General features: G+C 40.8%; 1 protein-coding gene across 1 annotated transcript in view; it reads right to left on the reverse strand.

Moving 5' to 3' along the window:
• Positions 1 to 14925, reverse strand: part of PDE6B (phosphodiesterase 6B) — a 28216-nt gene that overhangs the window by 12427 nt on the left and 864 nt on the right. The window contains exons 2-11 of the mRNA XM_085317486.1: positions 9890 to 10444; positions 7222 to 7374; positions 6809 to 6898; positions 5200 to 5340; positions 4065 to 4139; positions 3858 to 3922; positions 2425 to 2491; positions 2232 to 2279; positions 1905 to 2054; positions 817 to 960 (exon numbers count right to left, since the gene is read on the reverse strand). Of these exons, the coding sequence (XP_085173612.1) occupies positions 817 to 960; positions 1905 to 2054; positions 2232 to 2279; positions 2425 to 2491; positions 3858 to 3922; positions 4065 to 4139; positions 5200 to 5340; positions 6809 to 6898; positions 7222 to 7374; positions 9890 to 10300 (1344 nt within the window). The 5' untranslated portion in view covers positions 10301 to 10444. The remainder of the gene's footprint in view (positions 1 to 816; positions 961 to 1904; positions 2055 to 2231; positions 2280 to 2424; positions 2492 to 3857; positions 3923 to 4064; positions 4140 to 5199; positions 5341 to 6808; positions 6899 to 7221; positions 7375 to 9889; positions 10445 to 14925) is intronic.

Raw genomic sequence — 14925 nt, forward strand, 5'->3', positions numbered from 1 at the left:
CTCATATTCTGTCATGTGCTTTCTTTCCAGACCTTCTGTTTCTGATCATTCAACTACTTCTACCTTGTAAAAGTGTTCTCCCTCAGGATGGTTTTAGGAGTATGCCATATTTGATTGGTCTTATTGATTTAGGTCATTTTTTTCTTCCACTGGAAAAATTCCCCTAGACACAGTTCTCAGAAGGGTTCTGTAACTCCACATCCCCTGTATTGAGGAGTTTTTGGAGGGTAAATGAGTTCCCTGTTACCCCTTACAGTGTAGCCTTAGGCAACATCTGTCTGAGCTCACCTCCAGAGCAGGCTTTGCTAAGGAAAATAGAAAGGGGACAGTGCAGTGTGCCAAGATGGAGGGGACACCACAATCAGCCTTAAGACTTGTTCTGCCATCATGTAGCTGCAGTAAAGAGTAATTGCCTCCCTGGATGCCGCCTTCATATCTTAGAGGTGGCTACATTTCTGAAGTCAGAGAAGACCAAGGTGGCTGCAGCCAGTAAGTAACAAAGGGGGGAAGGAAAGCAGAACGAGGGATAGAAAAAAGAAATTCTGTCAGTAAGGGACCTGTGCAGTGGAATTTGTTCTTATCAGACACCTGTCTGAGCCTGAGCAGCTCCAAGGTGAAACAAAGCTTCAAGATTGGGCACCAAGTGAGACAGGGAAGAATAGGGTCCCTCCTACAAAAATTTGAAGTGCTCCAGTGGGACTGAAGCATTTCTGTGGGATGAGATGTACTATGTTCCCAGGCATAACTGCAGTTCAGTGTTCACCAGTCCATACTTCAGTACACTGCAGAAGTATGCTACAAGCTATGAGAGAGTACCAGAATTTCCTGGATTTCATCTTTGTCACATTTCACATGGTAGAGCACCATATCCTGAGCAATGTCCTTCCGGTTCTCCAGCTTGTTCATCTTATCATAGGTATCAGTGTTGAGTACAGACCAGCCCAGAAACTGTGTCAAGGACTAGTAGAGGGAACAAGAAGAAAGCAGTGAAATAGCCAAAGCATGTATGTCTTAAAGACACAGAAAGATAACACTACATGATATATTTTTAGAGAAACAAACTCTACTCTGGCCACAGCTCTAGTAATATGCAATCACGTGTGTGCTCTCACCAGCTCTTCAGATGATGAATCTGCATAGGTCTCAAGAGTATCAGTACTCAGGCATTCCAAGGACCCTGGGTCTAGTACAGCATGTGGAAAGCTGTTTTGGTGTTGTTACAAGTGTTTAGTGTAATATTCTGTGCCTGTGGAAAGCCTGGTGTCAGAACTGTGAAAGCTGGTTGAGAACCCTATGCATCTCCAAGGGAGAGCAATATGGTCTGGTTACCTTTCACATATATTTATTGACACTCGGTGTTTGCTCACGACTTGTTTGTTGTTCAATAGGCAATTTAAATTTTGTTTGCTAACAAAGGTTTATTTCAGGAAATGCTCAGGTTGATAAGAGATGCCAAGAGCTGAAAGTCTATATTGGATTGAAACTAGCACAGATTTCTCAGTAACAGGGGYTTTTATTACAGCTGTTGCTGGTAGATTCAATAGGATTTATCTTACATTGGTTTTGTCTAATTTTTTGAGTGATTTGTCCAGTCTCTGCGAGTCAGCTGTAATGTATCTAYTCATAAGTCAAAACGGTCATATTAGTACATTGCAGCTGCTTATGGTTAGGTATCTGAGTGAAGAATGCCAAAACTAAAAGATGTAAACACAGGTTTTCAAAGCTGAAAGAACCAACAATTTCACTTACTTAGTAGCTTTCAGGCTGCTGCATAATACCTACATAAGGAACAAAGAAATGTAGCTAGCTGCAAAACACTGGAGTGTGCTTTGTAGGTGTAGAATGAGCAAAAGTGATCCCTCTCAACTATAAGAACTGCTCCCAGACCCAGCAGGGAACTATACCTCCATGAGAGTCTCGTCTTGTTCATCAAAAGGTTTGCCGTCTTTTCTGTTATAAAATGTGACAACACCAACAATTTCTTCCTTTTTGTTGACTATGGGCATGGAAAGAACATTTTTGACAGTCCATCCTGATTCATCTAGAGGACCTTCCTTGAAGCAACAGCAAGCAGAAAGACACCATGTACTTAATATGTTTTCTAAACACATCCGCATTGTTTTATCTCACCACTACAAGTTAAAGACATATTCTGTGACTAACACCAGCTCTAAACTACACTTTTATAAGCTAAGTAGAATCCCTGAGGGCACTGGAAGTTTTTACAGTACCTGAAAGTTAAACATCTCATCTGCAGCAGCATTCATAATGTTGCAGATCTAGGAGATCACAAACAAATTGTGTTTTACAAGGTGAGCATTGAGAAGTTTAAATAACAAAATAAAAAACAGAAATGATGAAAAATAGCATCAACATAGCTCCTTTTTTCAGAAACCCCTAATGAAGCCTAAGTTAAGTACTTACAAAGCCACTTTCAGCCACRTATGTTGGTAGTCCAGTAACAAGTGCCCAGTGATCTGAGGTAGGATTTCTGAATGAAAGCAAATGCATTTATTGTAAGAACAATACATGTAAATGTACATTTATTGTAAGAACAATGTTGATCATGGAGCTGAAATGTATCTGACCCATTGCACAACCCACATTTACATGTTTCATTTTCAGTCATCAAGCAGTCTTGTTATTTTCAAAGGACTTAAGTATGAAAGCAAAAATTATTCACGTAAGTAAATACTTTTCCTTTGAGGATTCAATAAAGTATAACTCATAAAATGTCATAGTCTAGCAGGTATATCACTCGAAGAAAAAGATGTCGCTGGAAGTGCAGGTCATATTTCCAGCCTTCAATGCACAGAAAGGCAAAGGAAAGTGACTGGCCAGAAGTGTCTGCTGAACTTTTGAATATTGCTTTACCAAAATAATGAGGGACTTCTGGAGAGATGAAGCTGGATATCCAAGATGCAAAGTGTTGTGACCAGAGCTGAGCAGAACTTTTGCTATGTCAGATTTTTCATTCAGGTAAGTGAATGCACAGTGGGAAGTGCAAGTGCGGAGGGAGGGTGCTCATGGTGCAAGTGCACACAGATGGGAGCTGTGAGAGRGGAGAAGAAGAAATGAAGAGTAGTCATTGCAACTGCAGCCAGCTGCTTTTCCTTTCTCCCTTTTGTGAAGGAGGCAGTGAAGAGAGAGCAGAGAGAGACATCTTATCAAGGCCATAGCTTGGAGAGGTAAACCATCAGAGAAGATGGTAGGTTGCAGAGGAAGTTGACACAAAGATCAGGTCCCAACAGTGCCCAAGGCTTCTTGGAAAAATTCAGTGGTAAGAAAAGGGGATGGTTTTCAGAAAGAAGGAGTCTCAATATAGGATCAAGAGAGGAGGAAAGATCAAAAACATCCTTGAGACTAGGTTTGTGACCAGAGGCAAAGAGAGGAGTGAGGAAGCTTGCAGATGATCAGAGAGGCAGAAATGACCTTGAAATGACTTTTCATGAGAAGTAAGGGGCTGGGCAGTGAGAATGGTGCCTGAATGCATGGGGACCCAGGGTGGAACCTGCTGAAGTGGTGAAGGCACCTGTGAGGGGCAATGCACCAGGGCATCAAGAAGAAAAATGAATTTGCAGGTAATCAAAGCAGCTCATTTCTGCATATAGAACGGCTTGTTGCAATGAGTCTTGGAGCATGACTAAGCCAGGATCCCACTGTACTAGCAATAATATTCATCCTACAGGAATTTTAATTCAAAGTACCAACTRTATTATGGCTTTCTTGTTCAGTCTTCTATTGCACTGTTGAAAATTTCTTCATRAATGTCTTTTAAATCACGCAGGACCTTTGCTCTGACTACACTCTATCGTTACAYATTATTCAGAAACAATAGCAGCAGGCTAGGTACTTACGGAATGACTTTAATGTCTTCTTTTCCATGCAATATGTAATCAATAACTTTGTAAAAGACTATTTCCTACAAAAAAAAAGGAAAAAAAAGAAAAAAAGAAAAAAGAAAAAGAAGAAGAAGAAGAAGAAGAAGAGGAGTAATGTTAGAATCAGTGGTGAGAGAATGCAGGTGGACAGGAGGGAGTGTAAGAAATTTGGTTGCTGCTTACTCTGCCATCAGGGGTGCGAGGCCCTGAGTAGGGGGGAACTTCTCCCAGCAGGACTGGCCACAGATCAAAAAACTCCTGTTTTTAAAATAAAAGCAGTATTTTTGGTGTCAAAAAGTGCATTCTGTCTCAAAAYTCAAAGTAATGTCTGCTCTATCATGCTGCATTTTATATTCTRTACACAAGGCACTAAACAATATAGTTAGATCATTATTATCAAGCATCAGCTGCATTATAAGGCTGCAGTTGATCATATACTTCTTTATCTGAAGGACTTCCATTTCATTCAGTGAACAGTATGGACTGTATTCACATAACAAGTRTCTGTTTCAACATTTTGTATGTTCCCAGTTTTCCAGAACATGGCTATAGGACATGCTAGTTTGCTAAAGAGAAAGAATTTTTTTTGTTAGGCCACACTATCATGCTGATCAACACAGATCAGCTTCACAAGCTTCAGAGTACAGATGATCTTCTTTTAATATATCTCTTAACGAGATGGGGCTGTAAGAGTTCTGAAGATGCAGTAGAGATTAGATAAAATGATAGTCACACTCCAACCTGACCATAGAATAAAGCAGAGCTCCTATGGAAATAACACATATGGTGGGGTCCAAATCAGGGTCACCAAAATAACTTAATTTCTCTCTGTTTGCTTCTTCATGTTCCCAAACTTCACTTAAAAATCTGGATAATATGCATATGAATGCAATATTCCTCAAGGAATGYATATTCCTTGAGGAAGGTGGCTGCTTTGCTGCTGGGAGTTTTAGATACCTCACTATAACTGTGCCACCTGCAGACTTCCAGAGGCTAGGTTTGCCTTCCAGGCTTTGACCACAATTGTTTAACAGTCAGATGCAGCTGTTCCTCCTTCATCTTCCCACCCCTGGCTCCATAGGCAGTGCCATTTGGAGATAATTTCCTTCCTCYCCCCCTCTTCTCTTCATTCCCAGGTTCTTCATTTTGTACAACGGAAGAAAAAAATGGCAAACAGAAACAGGGATAATGACTTAAAACTGACTTGCTCTTTGGCTGCCCAAATAAAACCTGTCTCCTGAAATTGCCCCTCGGTAGCAAGCAACCATGTAGAAATATGTGCTGTGTTAGTATGGGATACATGCTATAACATGCTTACCTTCTGCTTAGTCATGTCCAGAAGACCTACTGAGTATCTGTCACAGTTCAGATATGCTCTCACTGTGTAAAAAGCCTTGTGGAACTGCCTCTCTATATCTGTCAGTTCCTCAAAAACCTTATTAGCAGACCACAACAGCACCTGCAGGATGAGAATGTAATGTGAGAACAGCCTCTCTGGGGAAGCTGGACTTCCTAAGCATATTTGGAATAACAAAGAGGTAGTTGTTCTTCTATACTACAGTTCCTGAAAATTGCAAAAGTACTCCATGCTGGAGAACCTCAAAGCATTACTTATTCCTGCTTTAATACTATGGAAGGAAATACTTCAAAAAAGAGAGGTCATAGGTAAGTGCTGTGTAAAAATATACCTTATAAACGCCGTACAAAATATACTAGTCCCAATAAAGAGATTGCCTCATTCATATTTTATACGTATAAGTAAAAAAAATGCATCCAAAAATAGCTAACACTAGGGTTGCAAAGTACTGAGGTTGGACTTGAAAATGTCTGAATTATAACCTCCCTCAAAGTCTTAGCACAGCTGTCTTGTGCAGGCATCAGCCACACAAACTTGCAAAAATGAACAATAGTTTACTTTCAGAGTTCTGTAGTGTGCTGTAAGTAAGGCCAGAAGCCAGAATTTCAGCAAGAAGGACTGAAAGAGAGACTGCAAGAACAGCCCATTCACAGAATGATGTAAAGTTGGGTGAAGCATGTTAAAAGTCTAAAAGGATTCTTAGAGGTTATAAGCACAAGCAAACTCAATCGTCTTTGCACAAGTCACATTACTTACAGGATCCTCCAGGCTTTGCAGCTGACTTTGCAACATTAAAATGCTAGACCACCTTAGAGGACGTAATTTCCTCACTCCGTATTTAGGTACTTTTAAGTCTAACACAATGAACTTCATTAACTCTCAAATAGATCTGCGTGGCCAGATCTCTGCCACTTGAGTTATTGATAGAGCTGGCAGTGTGTTTTGCATTTGATTTTTGCTTTTCCTTCCTTTCTGTGGGACTTGCTGGCACAGCAACAATATATGAACACAAGACTCTGCAGATCCCAGATCAGAGCACCCTGCAGGAACCATTAGACCTTCCACCCATTTAACTGTTTATTATTCACATTTTCATGGTTACTAAAACAAAGAAACAAAGAGCATAACATAACCAATCAGTAAGTGCTTGTCTAAATAAATTTCATCAGGTAAACTTTCGGCCTGCATCCATTTTCCTGAAACATTTTTCCCCTACATGAACCCTTACTGGAGACAAGAGCACGGCTGCCATAAAGCATAGATTAGGTTACATATCTTACTTAAATGACAGCCAAGTTATCTGCTGCCAGAAAGTAATTGCATGGTTTCCTTTCACCCCAGTGCATGGAGATGAATGGAAACCATAATTTCATAATCCAAGTCCTGAGCAGAAGCTACTATGCCAATAGTAGCACTAAGAGAGGCTGGAGCTGTATCCCAAGGTAGCAGAGGGATACCAGTTTCTTTCTGCTCTTCAGGCATATAGAAGCAGATAARCTGCATCTTTGAAATCAGAAGCATGTACTCTTTTGATTCTGACATATAGCTCAATCTGCATTTGTAGTCTTACCTGGCCTCTTCGAGTCTCGCAATTGTGAAGATAACTCAAGTGATAAATTTTCAAGTTTAAGGAAGCAAAATTCAGGTACTTCAGGAAAAGCTGAAAAGGCAAACAACGAGGTTGAGTCAAGTGCAGCAGCAGTCTCCTGTGTACTGGATTTCACAACATTAGCAATATCATGGTAATTCCCTGAAAGAAAGCTTTGCTTTGCAGTGGTCTAAGGTAAGGTTTATCCCACTGCAAAGTAGATTTCAGAGATAAACATCCTCATTACAAGCATCTTCTTTCRCAGGGTGAGTCCCCTGTAGGGAAATTAGCACCAACAGAGCCTCACTAATACAAACATCTCTAGTGTAGAAGAGTCTGTGTTACATGGCAAAAGGGACAACTGCATGATAGAAACTGAACTACTGACCACTTACTGTTTCATCAGAGTTAGTGAAGAATGGACCATTCAGCTTATTAACAGCCAAAATGACAGCAACTAGATCTTTGCCATTCAAGATGGGTGTTGCAAGGATGCTTTTCGTGGTGTAGTCCGTGAGYTTATCAACAAATGGACTGAATTGGGCACACTGTTTAAAAAAGAAATTCCAAATTAAGCACTGTCCACAGTATCTGCAGTTTTAAAAATGAGCCACAGACCTCTGAGTACAAGCTGCTTAAAAAAAAATTGGCTTAAAAATATGACTGGGGAAGAGAGGTGAATTAGCAGAAAATTAGACAAGGTAGAAGCAATAAACATAGTATTGGGAGAACTATCTGTGATTTCTTATGACTGCAATATATGGGAGCTTTCTCAATTATTGGGAAGACCTTGCAAATCCTAAGCTTTAATATAYCAAACCCTGTCAGAACGAGTAGTCTCTCCACAAATCATTTCCAGAATTTCTGAGTAACGGATCACTGCCATTCTCCACATTCCTCCAACATCCCCTTATCCAGCTTCAAATTAACATTCTGAAGTGGGTACAGTCAGTTACCATGGTACGTTCTGTGGCCGCAGTTTATAAACCTATGCATTTTGGTACAATCACTGTACTGTTCCCTCACCTTAATCCTCTCATGCTTCTGCCCAGATGCTGAAGCTGCTGCCAGCCTGCAGGCTCCACAGAGTTGTCTATTCCTCAGTTCTCTTAAAATATATCCTCCTGAGGATTCCTCCCCAAGTTGGTAGGAGCAGCATGAACCTTTGTCTTACAGGAAAAGTGCTAGAGGGTTTTCTCCCCTTCTCCTTCATGCAAAGAGGAGCAATGGCCTTGCTCTCAGAGTCCTGCTGAAAAAAATCAAGCCTGAAGAGGGGGAAACTCACCTTKGCTGCTGGGCATGCCAGTAGGTTATGGCTATTCTTAGGGAGAGAAAAGTGGTGGTGATCTTAGCCCAAACTTTGGCCACACTGGGCCTTTATGAGTGGGATAGCAGGCTGCCTATCTCAAAGGTTGACCCAGGCAGCATGGGGCTGGTGGCAGTCTCTCCCAGCCCCTGCAAGTGACCCATGTGCTTACATCTCTAGWGTGTGTTGGCCAGGGTTGCAATGCACAGATAGCATCATTACAGCTTTGGGCTGCTCTCCAGGGAGCCCTGCTCATGGGGAATCTCCATCCAAACTACCAGGAAAACACTTGGTTGTGCTGCAGCAGCAACACAAAGGTGTTTTTTCCTTGTATGAATGTCACTGTCCCTCCACAATAGAGGAAAATGAGGCAGGGAAGGATAGCATGGGGAGAGCAGACATCCCAATCACCTCAGCTGGGCAGGTTCCTCTTGACACCCCTTCACCCACTGAGAACAGAGATGGTCTTGCTGATCCCAGATCTTCTCCCTGCTTAGCCAAATAACTTCTTAGGTACAATTCCTTCTTTTTGAGGTGAAAAATACTAAGCCCTGAGCACGGACATTTGAATAATCACTCTCTAAGGTACCTTCTTCCCATACCTCAGCCCCACTACTGCTCTTCCTGCTACCTGGGGAAAACCAAGCTTTAGATGTGGAGGCTTTCAAAGGAATTGCCGTATTTGTAGCTAAGTCTGAAAGCACTAGAGCTAGGGTACAGAACTAGGCTCACAGCTCTGAAATTCTTCAGTATCTTGGGTGAAATATTTGAACAAAAATTCTAAATTTTTTAAACTATCTTTTGATGCATTCTTTGCAAAAGAATTGTCGCAAAATCAAACCAAAGTCCTAGAATGCTGCCTGTAGGACAAGAATGGTCTTGCTGAAGCATTTGAATATGCTGATGCTGAGCATCGAGTGGATGCATAAACAGATGGTATCTTTGTAGCAAGCAAACAATAGATCAAGTAATCCCAAATACCATATYTGGGTCACATGGATTTTAGTTTTATAACTGTGATTAGAACAAGTGGACTGTGATTGCTGCCATTCAGATTTATATGATTAAACCTGACTAAAATATTCTCATGAAGACATAAGAATATAACATTAAAACTCCTTGGATCCCTCCTCATTGCAGTTGCAGTGTTAGCTGAGAGGGATTTTTTGGCCAACGTTTATCTCTTGCTGCTTCYGACAAAGATCACCCATACACAGGTTGCAGTCAACCCACCTGCTCTAAAGTCGTCTCTCTTTTGTTAATGAAAATGCCACTGAAGGTCCTTGGCCTAGGTTGCATCAGATAGTAAACATTTTCAAATGTGATTCGTAGTGGAGAACTCTTTATAGACGCTTTCTGGCTTTCTCTCTCTTTACATTCGCATGGAATATAAATGTGTGGAAAATTCAATGCACATCCAGAACATATCTATCTGCAGTAAGCACCTGGTTGTCTCTTCTCTGCCACACTGGAGAAGACTTTCTTTTTATACTGACTCAGTTAAGGTGTGACACTGCACATGTTCGTTAGGCATTAATATCTAGTATCATTCAACATGTTTATCTTCCCTGCACTCTATAAATGAAAACCGGAAACAGCTAACAGATCGACTAGTGGTGAGTCAGTTTCCTATCAGGGAGCTCATGCACTGCAAGATATTGGAACAAGCACCAAGATGCCCTGTGTTCTCCTGACCCTCTCTGTAGGAATAAGCATGTGAGCYTTTCCTCTACCAAGTGGATAAATGGTAAACCTACCTCACTGACATCCTTGATGTTCACGGTTTTCTTGGTCTGAGCAACGTAGCCCACAACGCCTATGTCCAGCGGATAGACAATCTCACAGTCAGGGGAGACGAGGCATTCCTCAAGAGTGCTTCCCTCCTGGATGTTGAAAAGCCTTGTAGCCAGTTCAGGTGTGCCATTTCTCTGCCTGTACATGAAAAGGCTGCAGCGGTCGGCATGAATAAGAGACCTGATTCTTCTCAAGGTCTTGAAAACAACTTTCTCCATGTTGATGCTTTCTTGCATATCTTGGATCAACTCAAAAAGGATGTCACTTTCATTGCCATCCCAGGACTCTGTTTTCACCTTCTTTTCAAAGTACTGCTTCGCAAAAGCAGGGTTGCCATCCAGAAATTTCTCCACGTCGTCCTCACTGATGCTCATTGTAAATGTCTTGAATCCTAGGTCTTGTGATATGTAGTAGTCCAAGGAGGCTGTCTATGCAAACAGCACACTTATTTCTGGTGTAATTCTTAAATTTTCATAACAGAAGATGTTGCTTCCAGAGTGGTCAGGGATGAAATAACACTGCAAAGGAAGACTGTCATCAGCAAAGTATTCCCTTATAGTGCTGAATAKAGTCGTGGGAGGATAGATCTTCTCAAACAAACAGATTAGATGACCTCTACAAAAGCTTTGAGTCAACTTTTTCTTCTTAATCTAAATATAAACAAAAGCAAATATTCACAATATTATAAAACACCCTTCTCTTGATAAGCAGAACACTTACTGAAACAATTATATTGAGGCAGCAAGAACAGAGAAGAACTGCATCTCCTAATATTGAAATAAGCTCTTTAAAGTCTAATTAAATATATACTGCTTGGATCTAATCCTTGGCTAACAAGGTGAGCATCTTATTATTTCTGCTCTCCCTGTTCATCTAAGAAATAGCCCTCATTGAATGTTAAACATATCAATCTTTTTAGCTTAATGGAATGATTGGCAGACTGCGTCAACTATACGTTATATTTACTAGCCACTCTAGATTTCTTTGTTAAAGTAACTAATGAGCTAAAAAGGATAGGAGTTTGATTCTGGTAAGGTAAGTACACAAACAGTTTGATTGTCCATGCTGACTGCAGATCAGCTCTGTGAGCCTTTTACTGCAATAAATGAATATCAGTTGTGTCCCCTGCTTTATGAAAGAAATGCAAATTATCTTGTCATTGGCTAAGATGGAAAGGGCTCTAAATGGTCTTCCATACACTGTTTTGCAATTGGCACAGGAATTCCCAACTGCAAGTGTCCAAGCAAGACCCAACTGTAAACAATTTAGTTCTCTTGGACACTCTCAAAATCCAGTTGTGGTTTGGCATGGTGATGTTCACAGGCTTAATTTTATCCAGACCATTTGTTTGTGTTGTTAATTTGCTACCCAGCCTCCACCACATGAGCTGTACTATGCATGCTGCCAAATTCTTGTCCCCAGTTGTATTTACATGACTTTTGGGGAAAAAAAAATCACATGGATGCTCCAAAATTATAAGGCAGTGTCTTGGAAGGAATAGATGCACACCTTTTATCTGCTTACCAAGGTAGATGGAATTTTCAATAATAGCTAACTGGGTAAATAGGGTAGCTCTTTACCTCCGTGTTGGACAAAATAACTACAAAGCATTCAGGATGATTCAGAAGTTTCTAGGCCTGTTTTTATCCTGGTACTGAGGCTTTGAATTGAGTGATACCATGCAATAGCTGCACAGATATCATCTATAGATCCTCTTGTACCAGATTAGCAATGGAAGCAGTCCAGAATCTTAAGGGTCTGCTGGCAGAACACTGCCCTGAATGATGTGACTAACAACCAACAGCAAAAGGGAAAAGCAGTCTAATACCAAAGAGAAAAGCTGGCTGCAGTTCTGTGTTTCTCACTTCAGTAGGGATCTGTCTGATCAGCCGTGCATGTTATCACTTTCCTTGCTCTAAATCTCCATGAAAGTTGTGCATCTCATGTAGAGTAGAAAGCTCATGATGACTCTCCATTTGAGGTTTGRGCCTCTGAGGTGAGCTGCAGAGGCCACACCACATTGCCTGAATCAGAGGTTTTCCTATGCCTGCTGCTGTCAGGTGGCCTTGTTGTCTTGGCCGCGGTCGGCCATACATCACCTCAAGCTGATGTTGTCCAAACAGGAGCAGCTGTGTTGAAAGAATTCTAGGGCTGCATGTTGATGGACTTGGTCCAGGTTTCACCTGGCAGTAGGAACTTTCCCAATCACACTAAGTCTGCTAGTAGTAGTAYGAAGTAAGTCCTACAGTGCATGACTTTAAATCAGAGAAGTAACTGAAACCCACCAACGCTATTTTGCAAGTGTCTTTCTCAATGACAGGAGACATCATATAGATGTTAGCTTTCCAATACATGAGAGACCTTTGTGAAACTATACAATAATATTGCATGTGAAGTAAAATTAACTGCGTTTCTACCTTTTTATTTTAATTAATCTTTGCAAGGATTGCAAAATGAGGCTTCATTTAGAAGGTGACCTGCTTTACCCTTTGCTCCAAGGCAGGATCTACTTATGTTGATTTAGTCTTTCYTTAAAGACCTTCACAGGAAAGAGTAATGAATAGAGAGGAAGAGGATACAGGGAAGGGACACTGAGTGGAGAATAACAAGGAGCACAATAATCAGAACAAAAATAGTAAGGTCATGCTGCTGTTCTGTTATTACATATTGCTTTACCTGCTGCTGTGAGGGTTATTTTCAAATGAGGACACCAGTTCTGAATGCTTCAATCCAGACTTTGAACAGAGTTRGGAATATTTTTGCAATATTTTTCTTGCCAGTAAACACCAGGGGTGGAAAACATCCATTATGGGAGGTATCTCTTGGTGGAACCCCCTTAGGAAAAAAGTTGGAGACCTTTGGACTATGGTGGCTGGGCTGAAACACCGTAGGAATCATGAGAAGCCCCACAGATAAAAAACACCCAGGAAGGTAAAAAACTTTTCCTCATCACTATTTGTAAAGAAAAGATGGGAATTATGGCTGTGAGGGATCAGGAGAGCAGAAGATTTTTCATGTCAATGAAGCCACCTTGCAAGCACCTTGTTGTTGCAGCAACAACAATGCTGTGCACACAGCAGATGAGGGTCAATATCATGGTGCAAGGCAAAATCCCACAGCAGCCATCACTTTTTAGGGGAAGCAAAAGAGGCACAGTGACTCTCTCCTGCAGAGACTGGGGGGACCATCTGTCCAAACTCACCACATTACTGGAAGATAACTGAGGCTCAATCAGCTTATAGATTAACGTCCCAGGCTGCCTACTCCTGTGAATGCTGGTGCCTTTGCCAGGAGGGATGCAGAACAGGTCAGTGTGAGTGTGGCTTGAAGGTCCATGTTCTTATGGAGGCACATGGGCTTGCTCACCACTAGCATGGCAGAGGTTTGCTCTGCATCACCAAAATGAGGAGAGATGAAGCTTTTTGGTGAGCTGTAAGCAGAATTGTTTGAAGCACAAGACTTGGTGGCTGATGGGAACTTCAGTTGCCTGATATCTGTAGGCAAGGGAACACTTCAGGTCACAGGCTATCCAGCATGTCTTGCACACTGAAATAATTTTGGGGGTATAGAAAGTGGCAGAAAGAGCAAGAGGAAGTTTTCTTAAGTTTTGACCAGAGGCAAAGGGAAAAACTTGTTAAGAATTTGAAGGTGAGAAGCATTTAGGTGAGCATGACCRTGAAATGAAAGATTAAAAGTGGCACTGATACAGAAGGGAGGCAAGAACTATAGGAAAGCTTGAGTTATAAAAAGAAAACAGTTCTTTAAGGAAATGTGATTACAAGCAGGACCACAATCTAGTGGAAGGATAGGAAGTGTAGTAAGAGAACATTATGTAAATTGTGAGCTCTTTGTTAATCTTAAGCAAGAGAAAAAAAAACAGAGAGAATATAAGCATGAGCAGGTTAATGAAGATGAATATAAAAATACCACAAACAAGTAAAAATGGATAGTTAAAAATTGAAGATCCAAAATGAGGTAAAATCAGGAATAAGAAGAGTATTAAGAAAATGTTCAATCATTATACTGGGAAAAGCAGGAAGATCAAGGAAAGCACTGGTTGCTACTTGGAACAAAGGAAAAGCTATCAAAAACTGACACCAAGAGGTTGGATTATTAAATATTATTTTTTGAACTCTGCATTAATAATTGAAGCAACCCGGTGGCTATTTAACATCACAACAAAGTGGATACTCAGCTGAAATAAGGAAGAAACAGGTTAATAAATTCTTACCTAAATTACTGTTTTCTGTCAGGTAAGCCCAATGCAATTACCCAGTCAGGTACTTAAAAAGTTAAGTAAAATAACCTCTGAGCTGTTAGTGATTATTTCTGACAATTAAGTCAGAAATCAGAAGGTGACCTTGGTCATCTTCCAAGGTTCTCAAATGTAGGGAAAGATAGATGTAATGAATCTTTTAGAAAAACAGGACAAACGAGGAATTAGATAATTTCACACAGACTGCTTTAAAGCTAGCTTCTGAGAAAATACAGGAACAAATACATTACTGTAAATATCTACATGGCAACATGGAGATATGTAACAGCCCATACGCTTTTGACAAGAAAAAAATTGTGTCAAACCAACATTATTTCTTCTATGCCCAAGTAAGAAGTCTATGGAGAGAAGGAAAATAAGAGCTGTCACAGCTCTTGACTTCAGAGAATGACTTGTGAGATACTGTCTCTTAAGATGAGGGAACCGTGGCTTAGATGAAATAGTTGACATTTGTTGAGTAAGGTTTTCTGTGAAGGCTGTCCTAGATGTAGAATATGTCAGTATTTCTATTGATGGGTGGAGAAAACACATATCACCATAGGAGCCATAGTCACTTGTCTATAGACATGTTTGAGAGCAATCTTAAAACTAAATTGCAGACAGGGGTATAGAAGAGGAGTAGACTACAACTCACCAAAGGCAAGTAGAAGGCCTTGAGCCTGGGAAGACGAAACTCCCGTTGAGTTCAGACTGATGGGTTGGGAGCTGGGCTTATCACAGGCT

This window comes from Rhea americana, unplaced genomic scaffold (assembly GCF_003343005.1).
Source record: "Rhea americana isolate MKP2758 unplaced genomic scaffold, rheAme1 scaffold_115, whole genome shotgun sequence".
Classification (NCBI taxonomy): Eukaryota; Metazoa; Chordata; class Aves; order Rheiformes; family Rheidae; genus Rhea; species Rhea americana.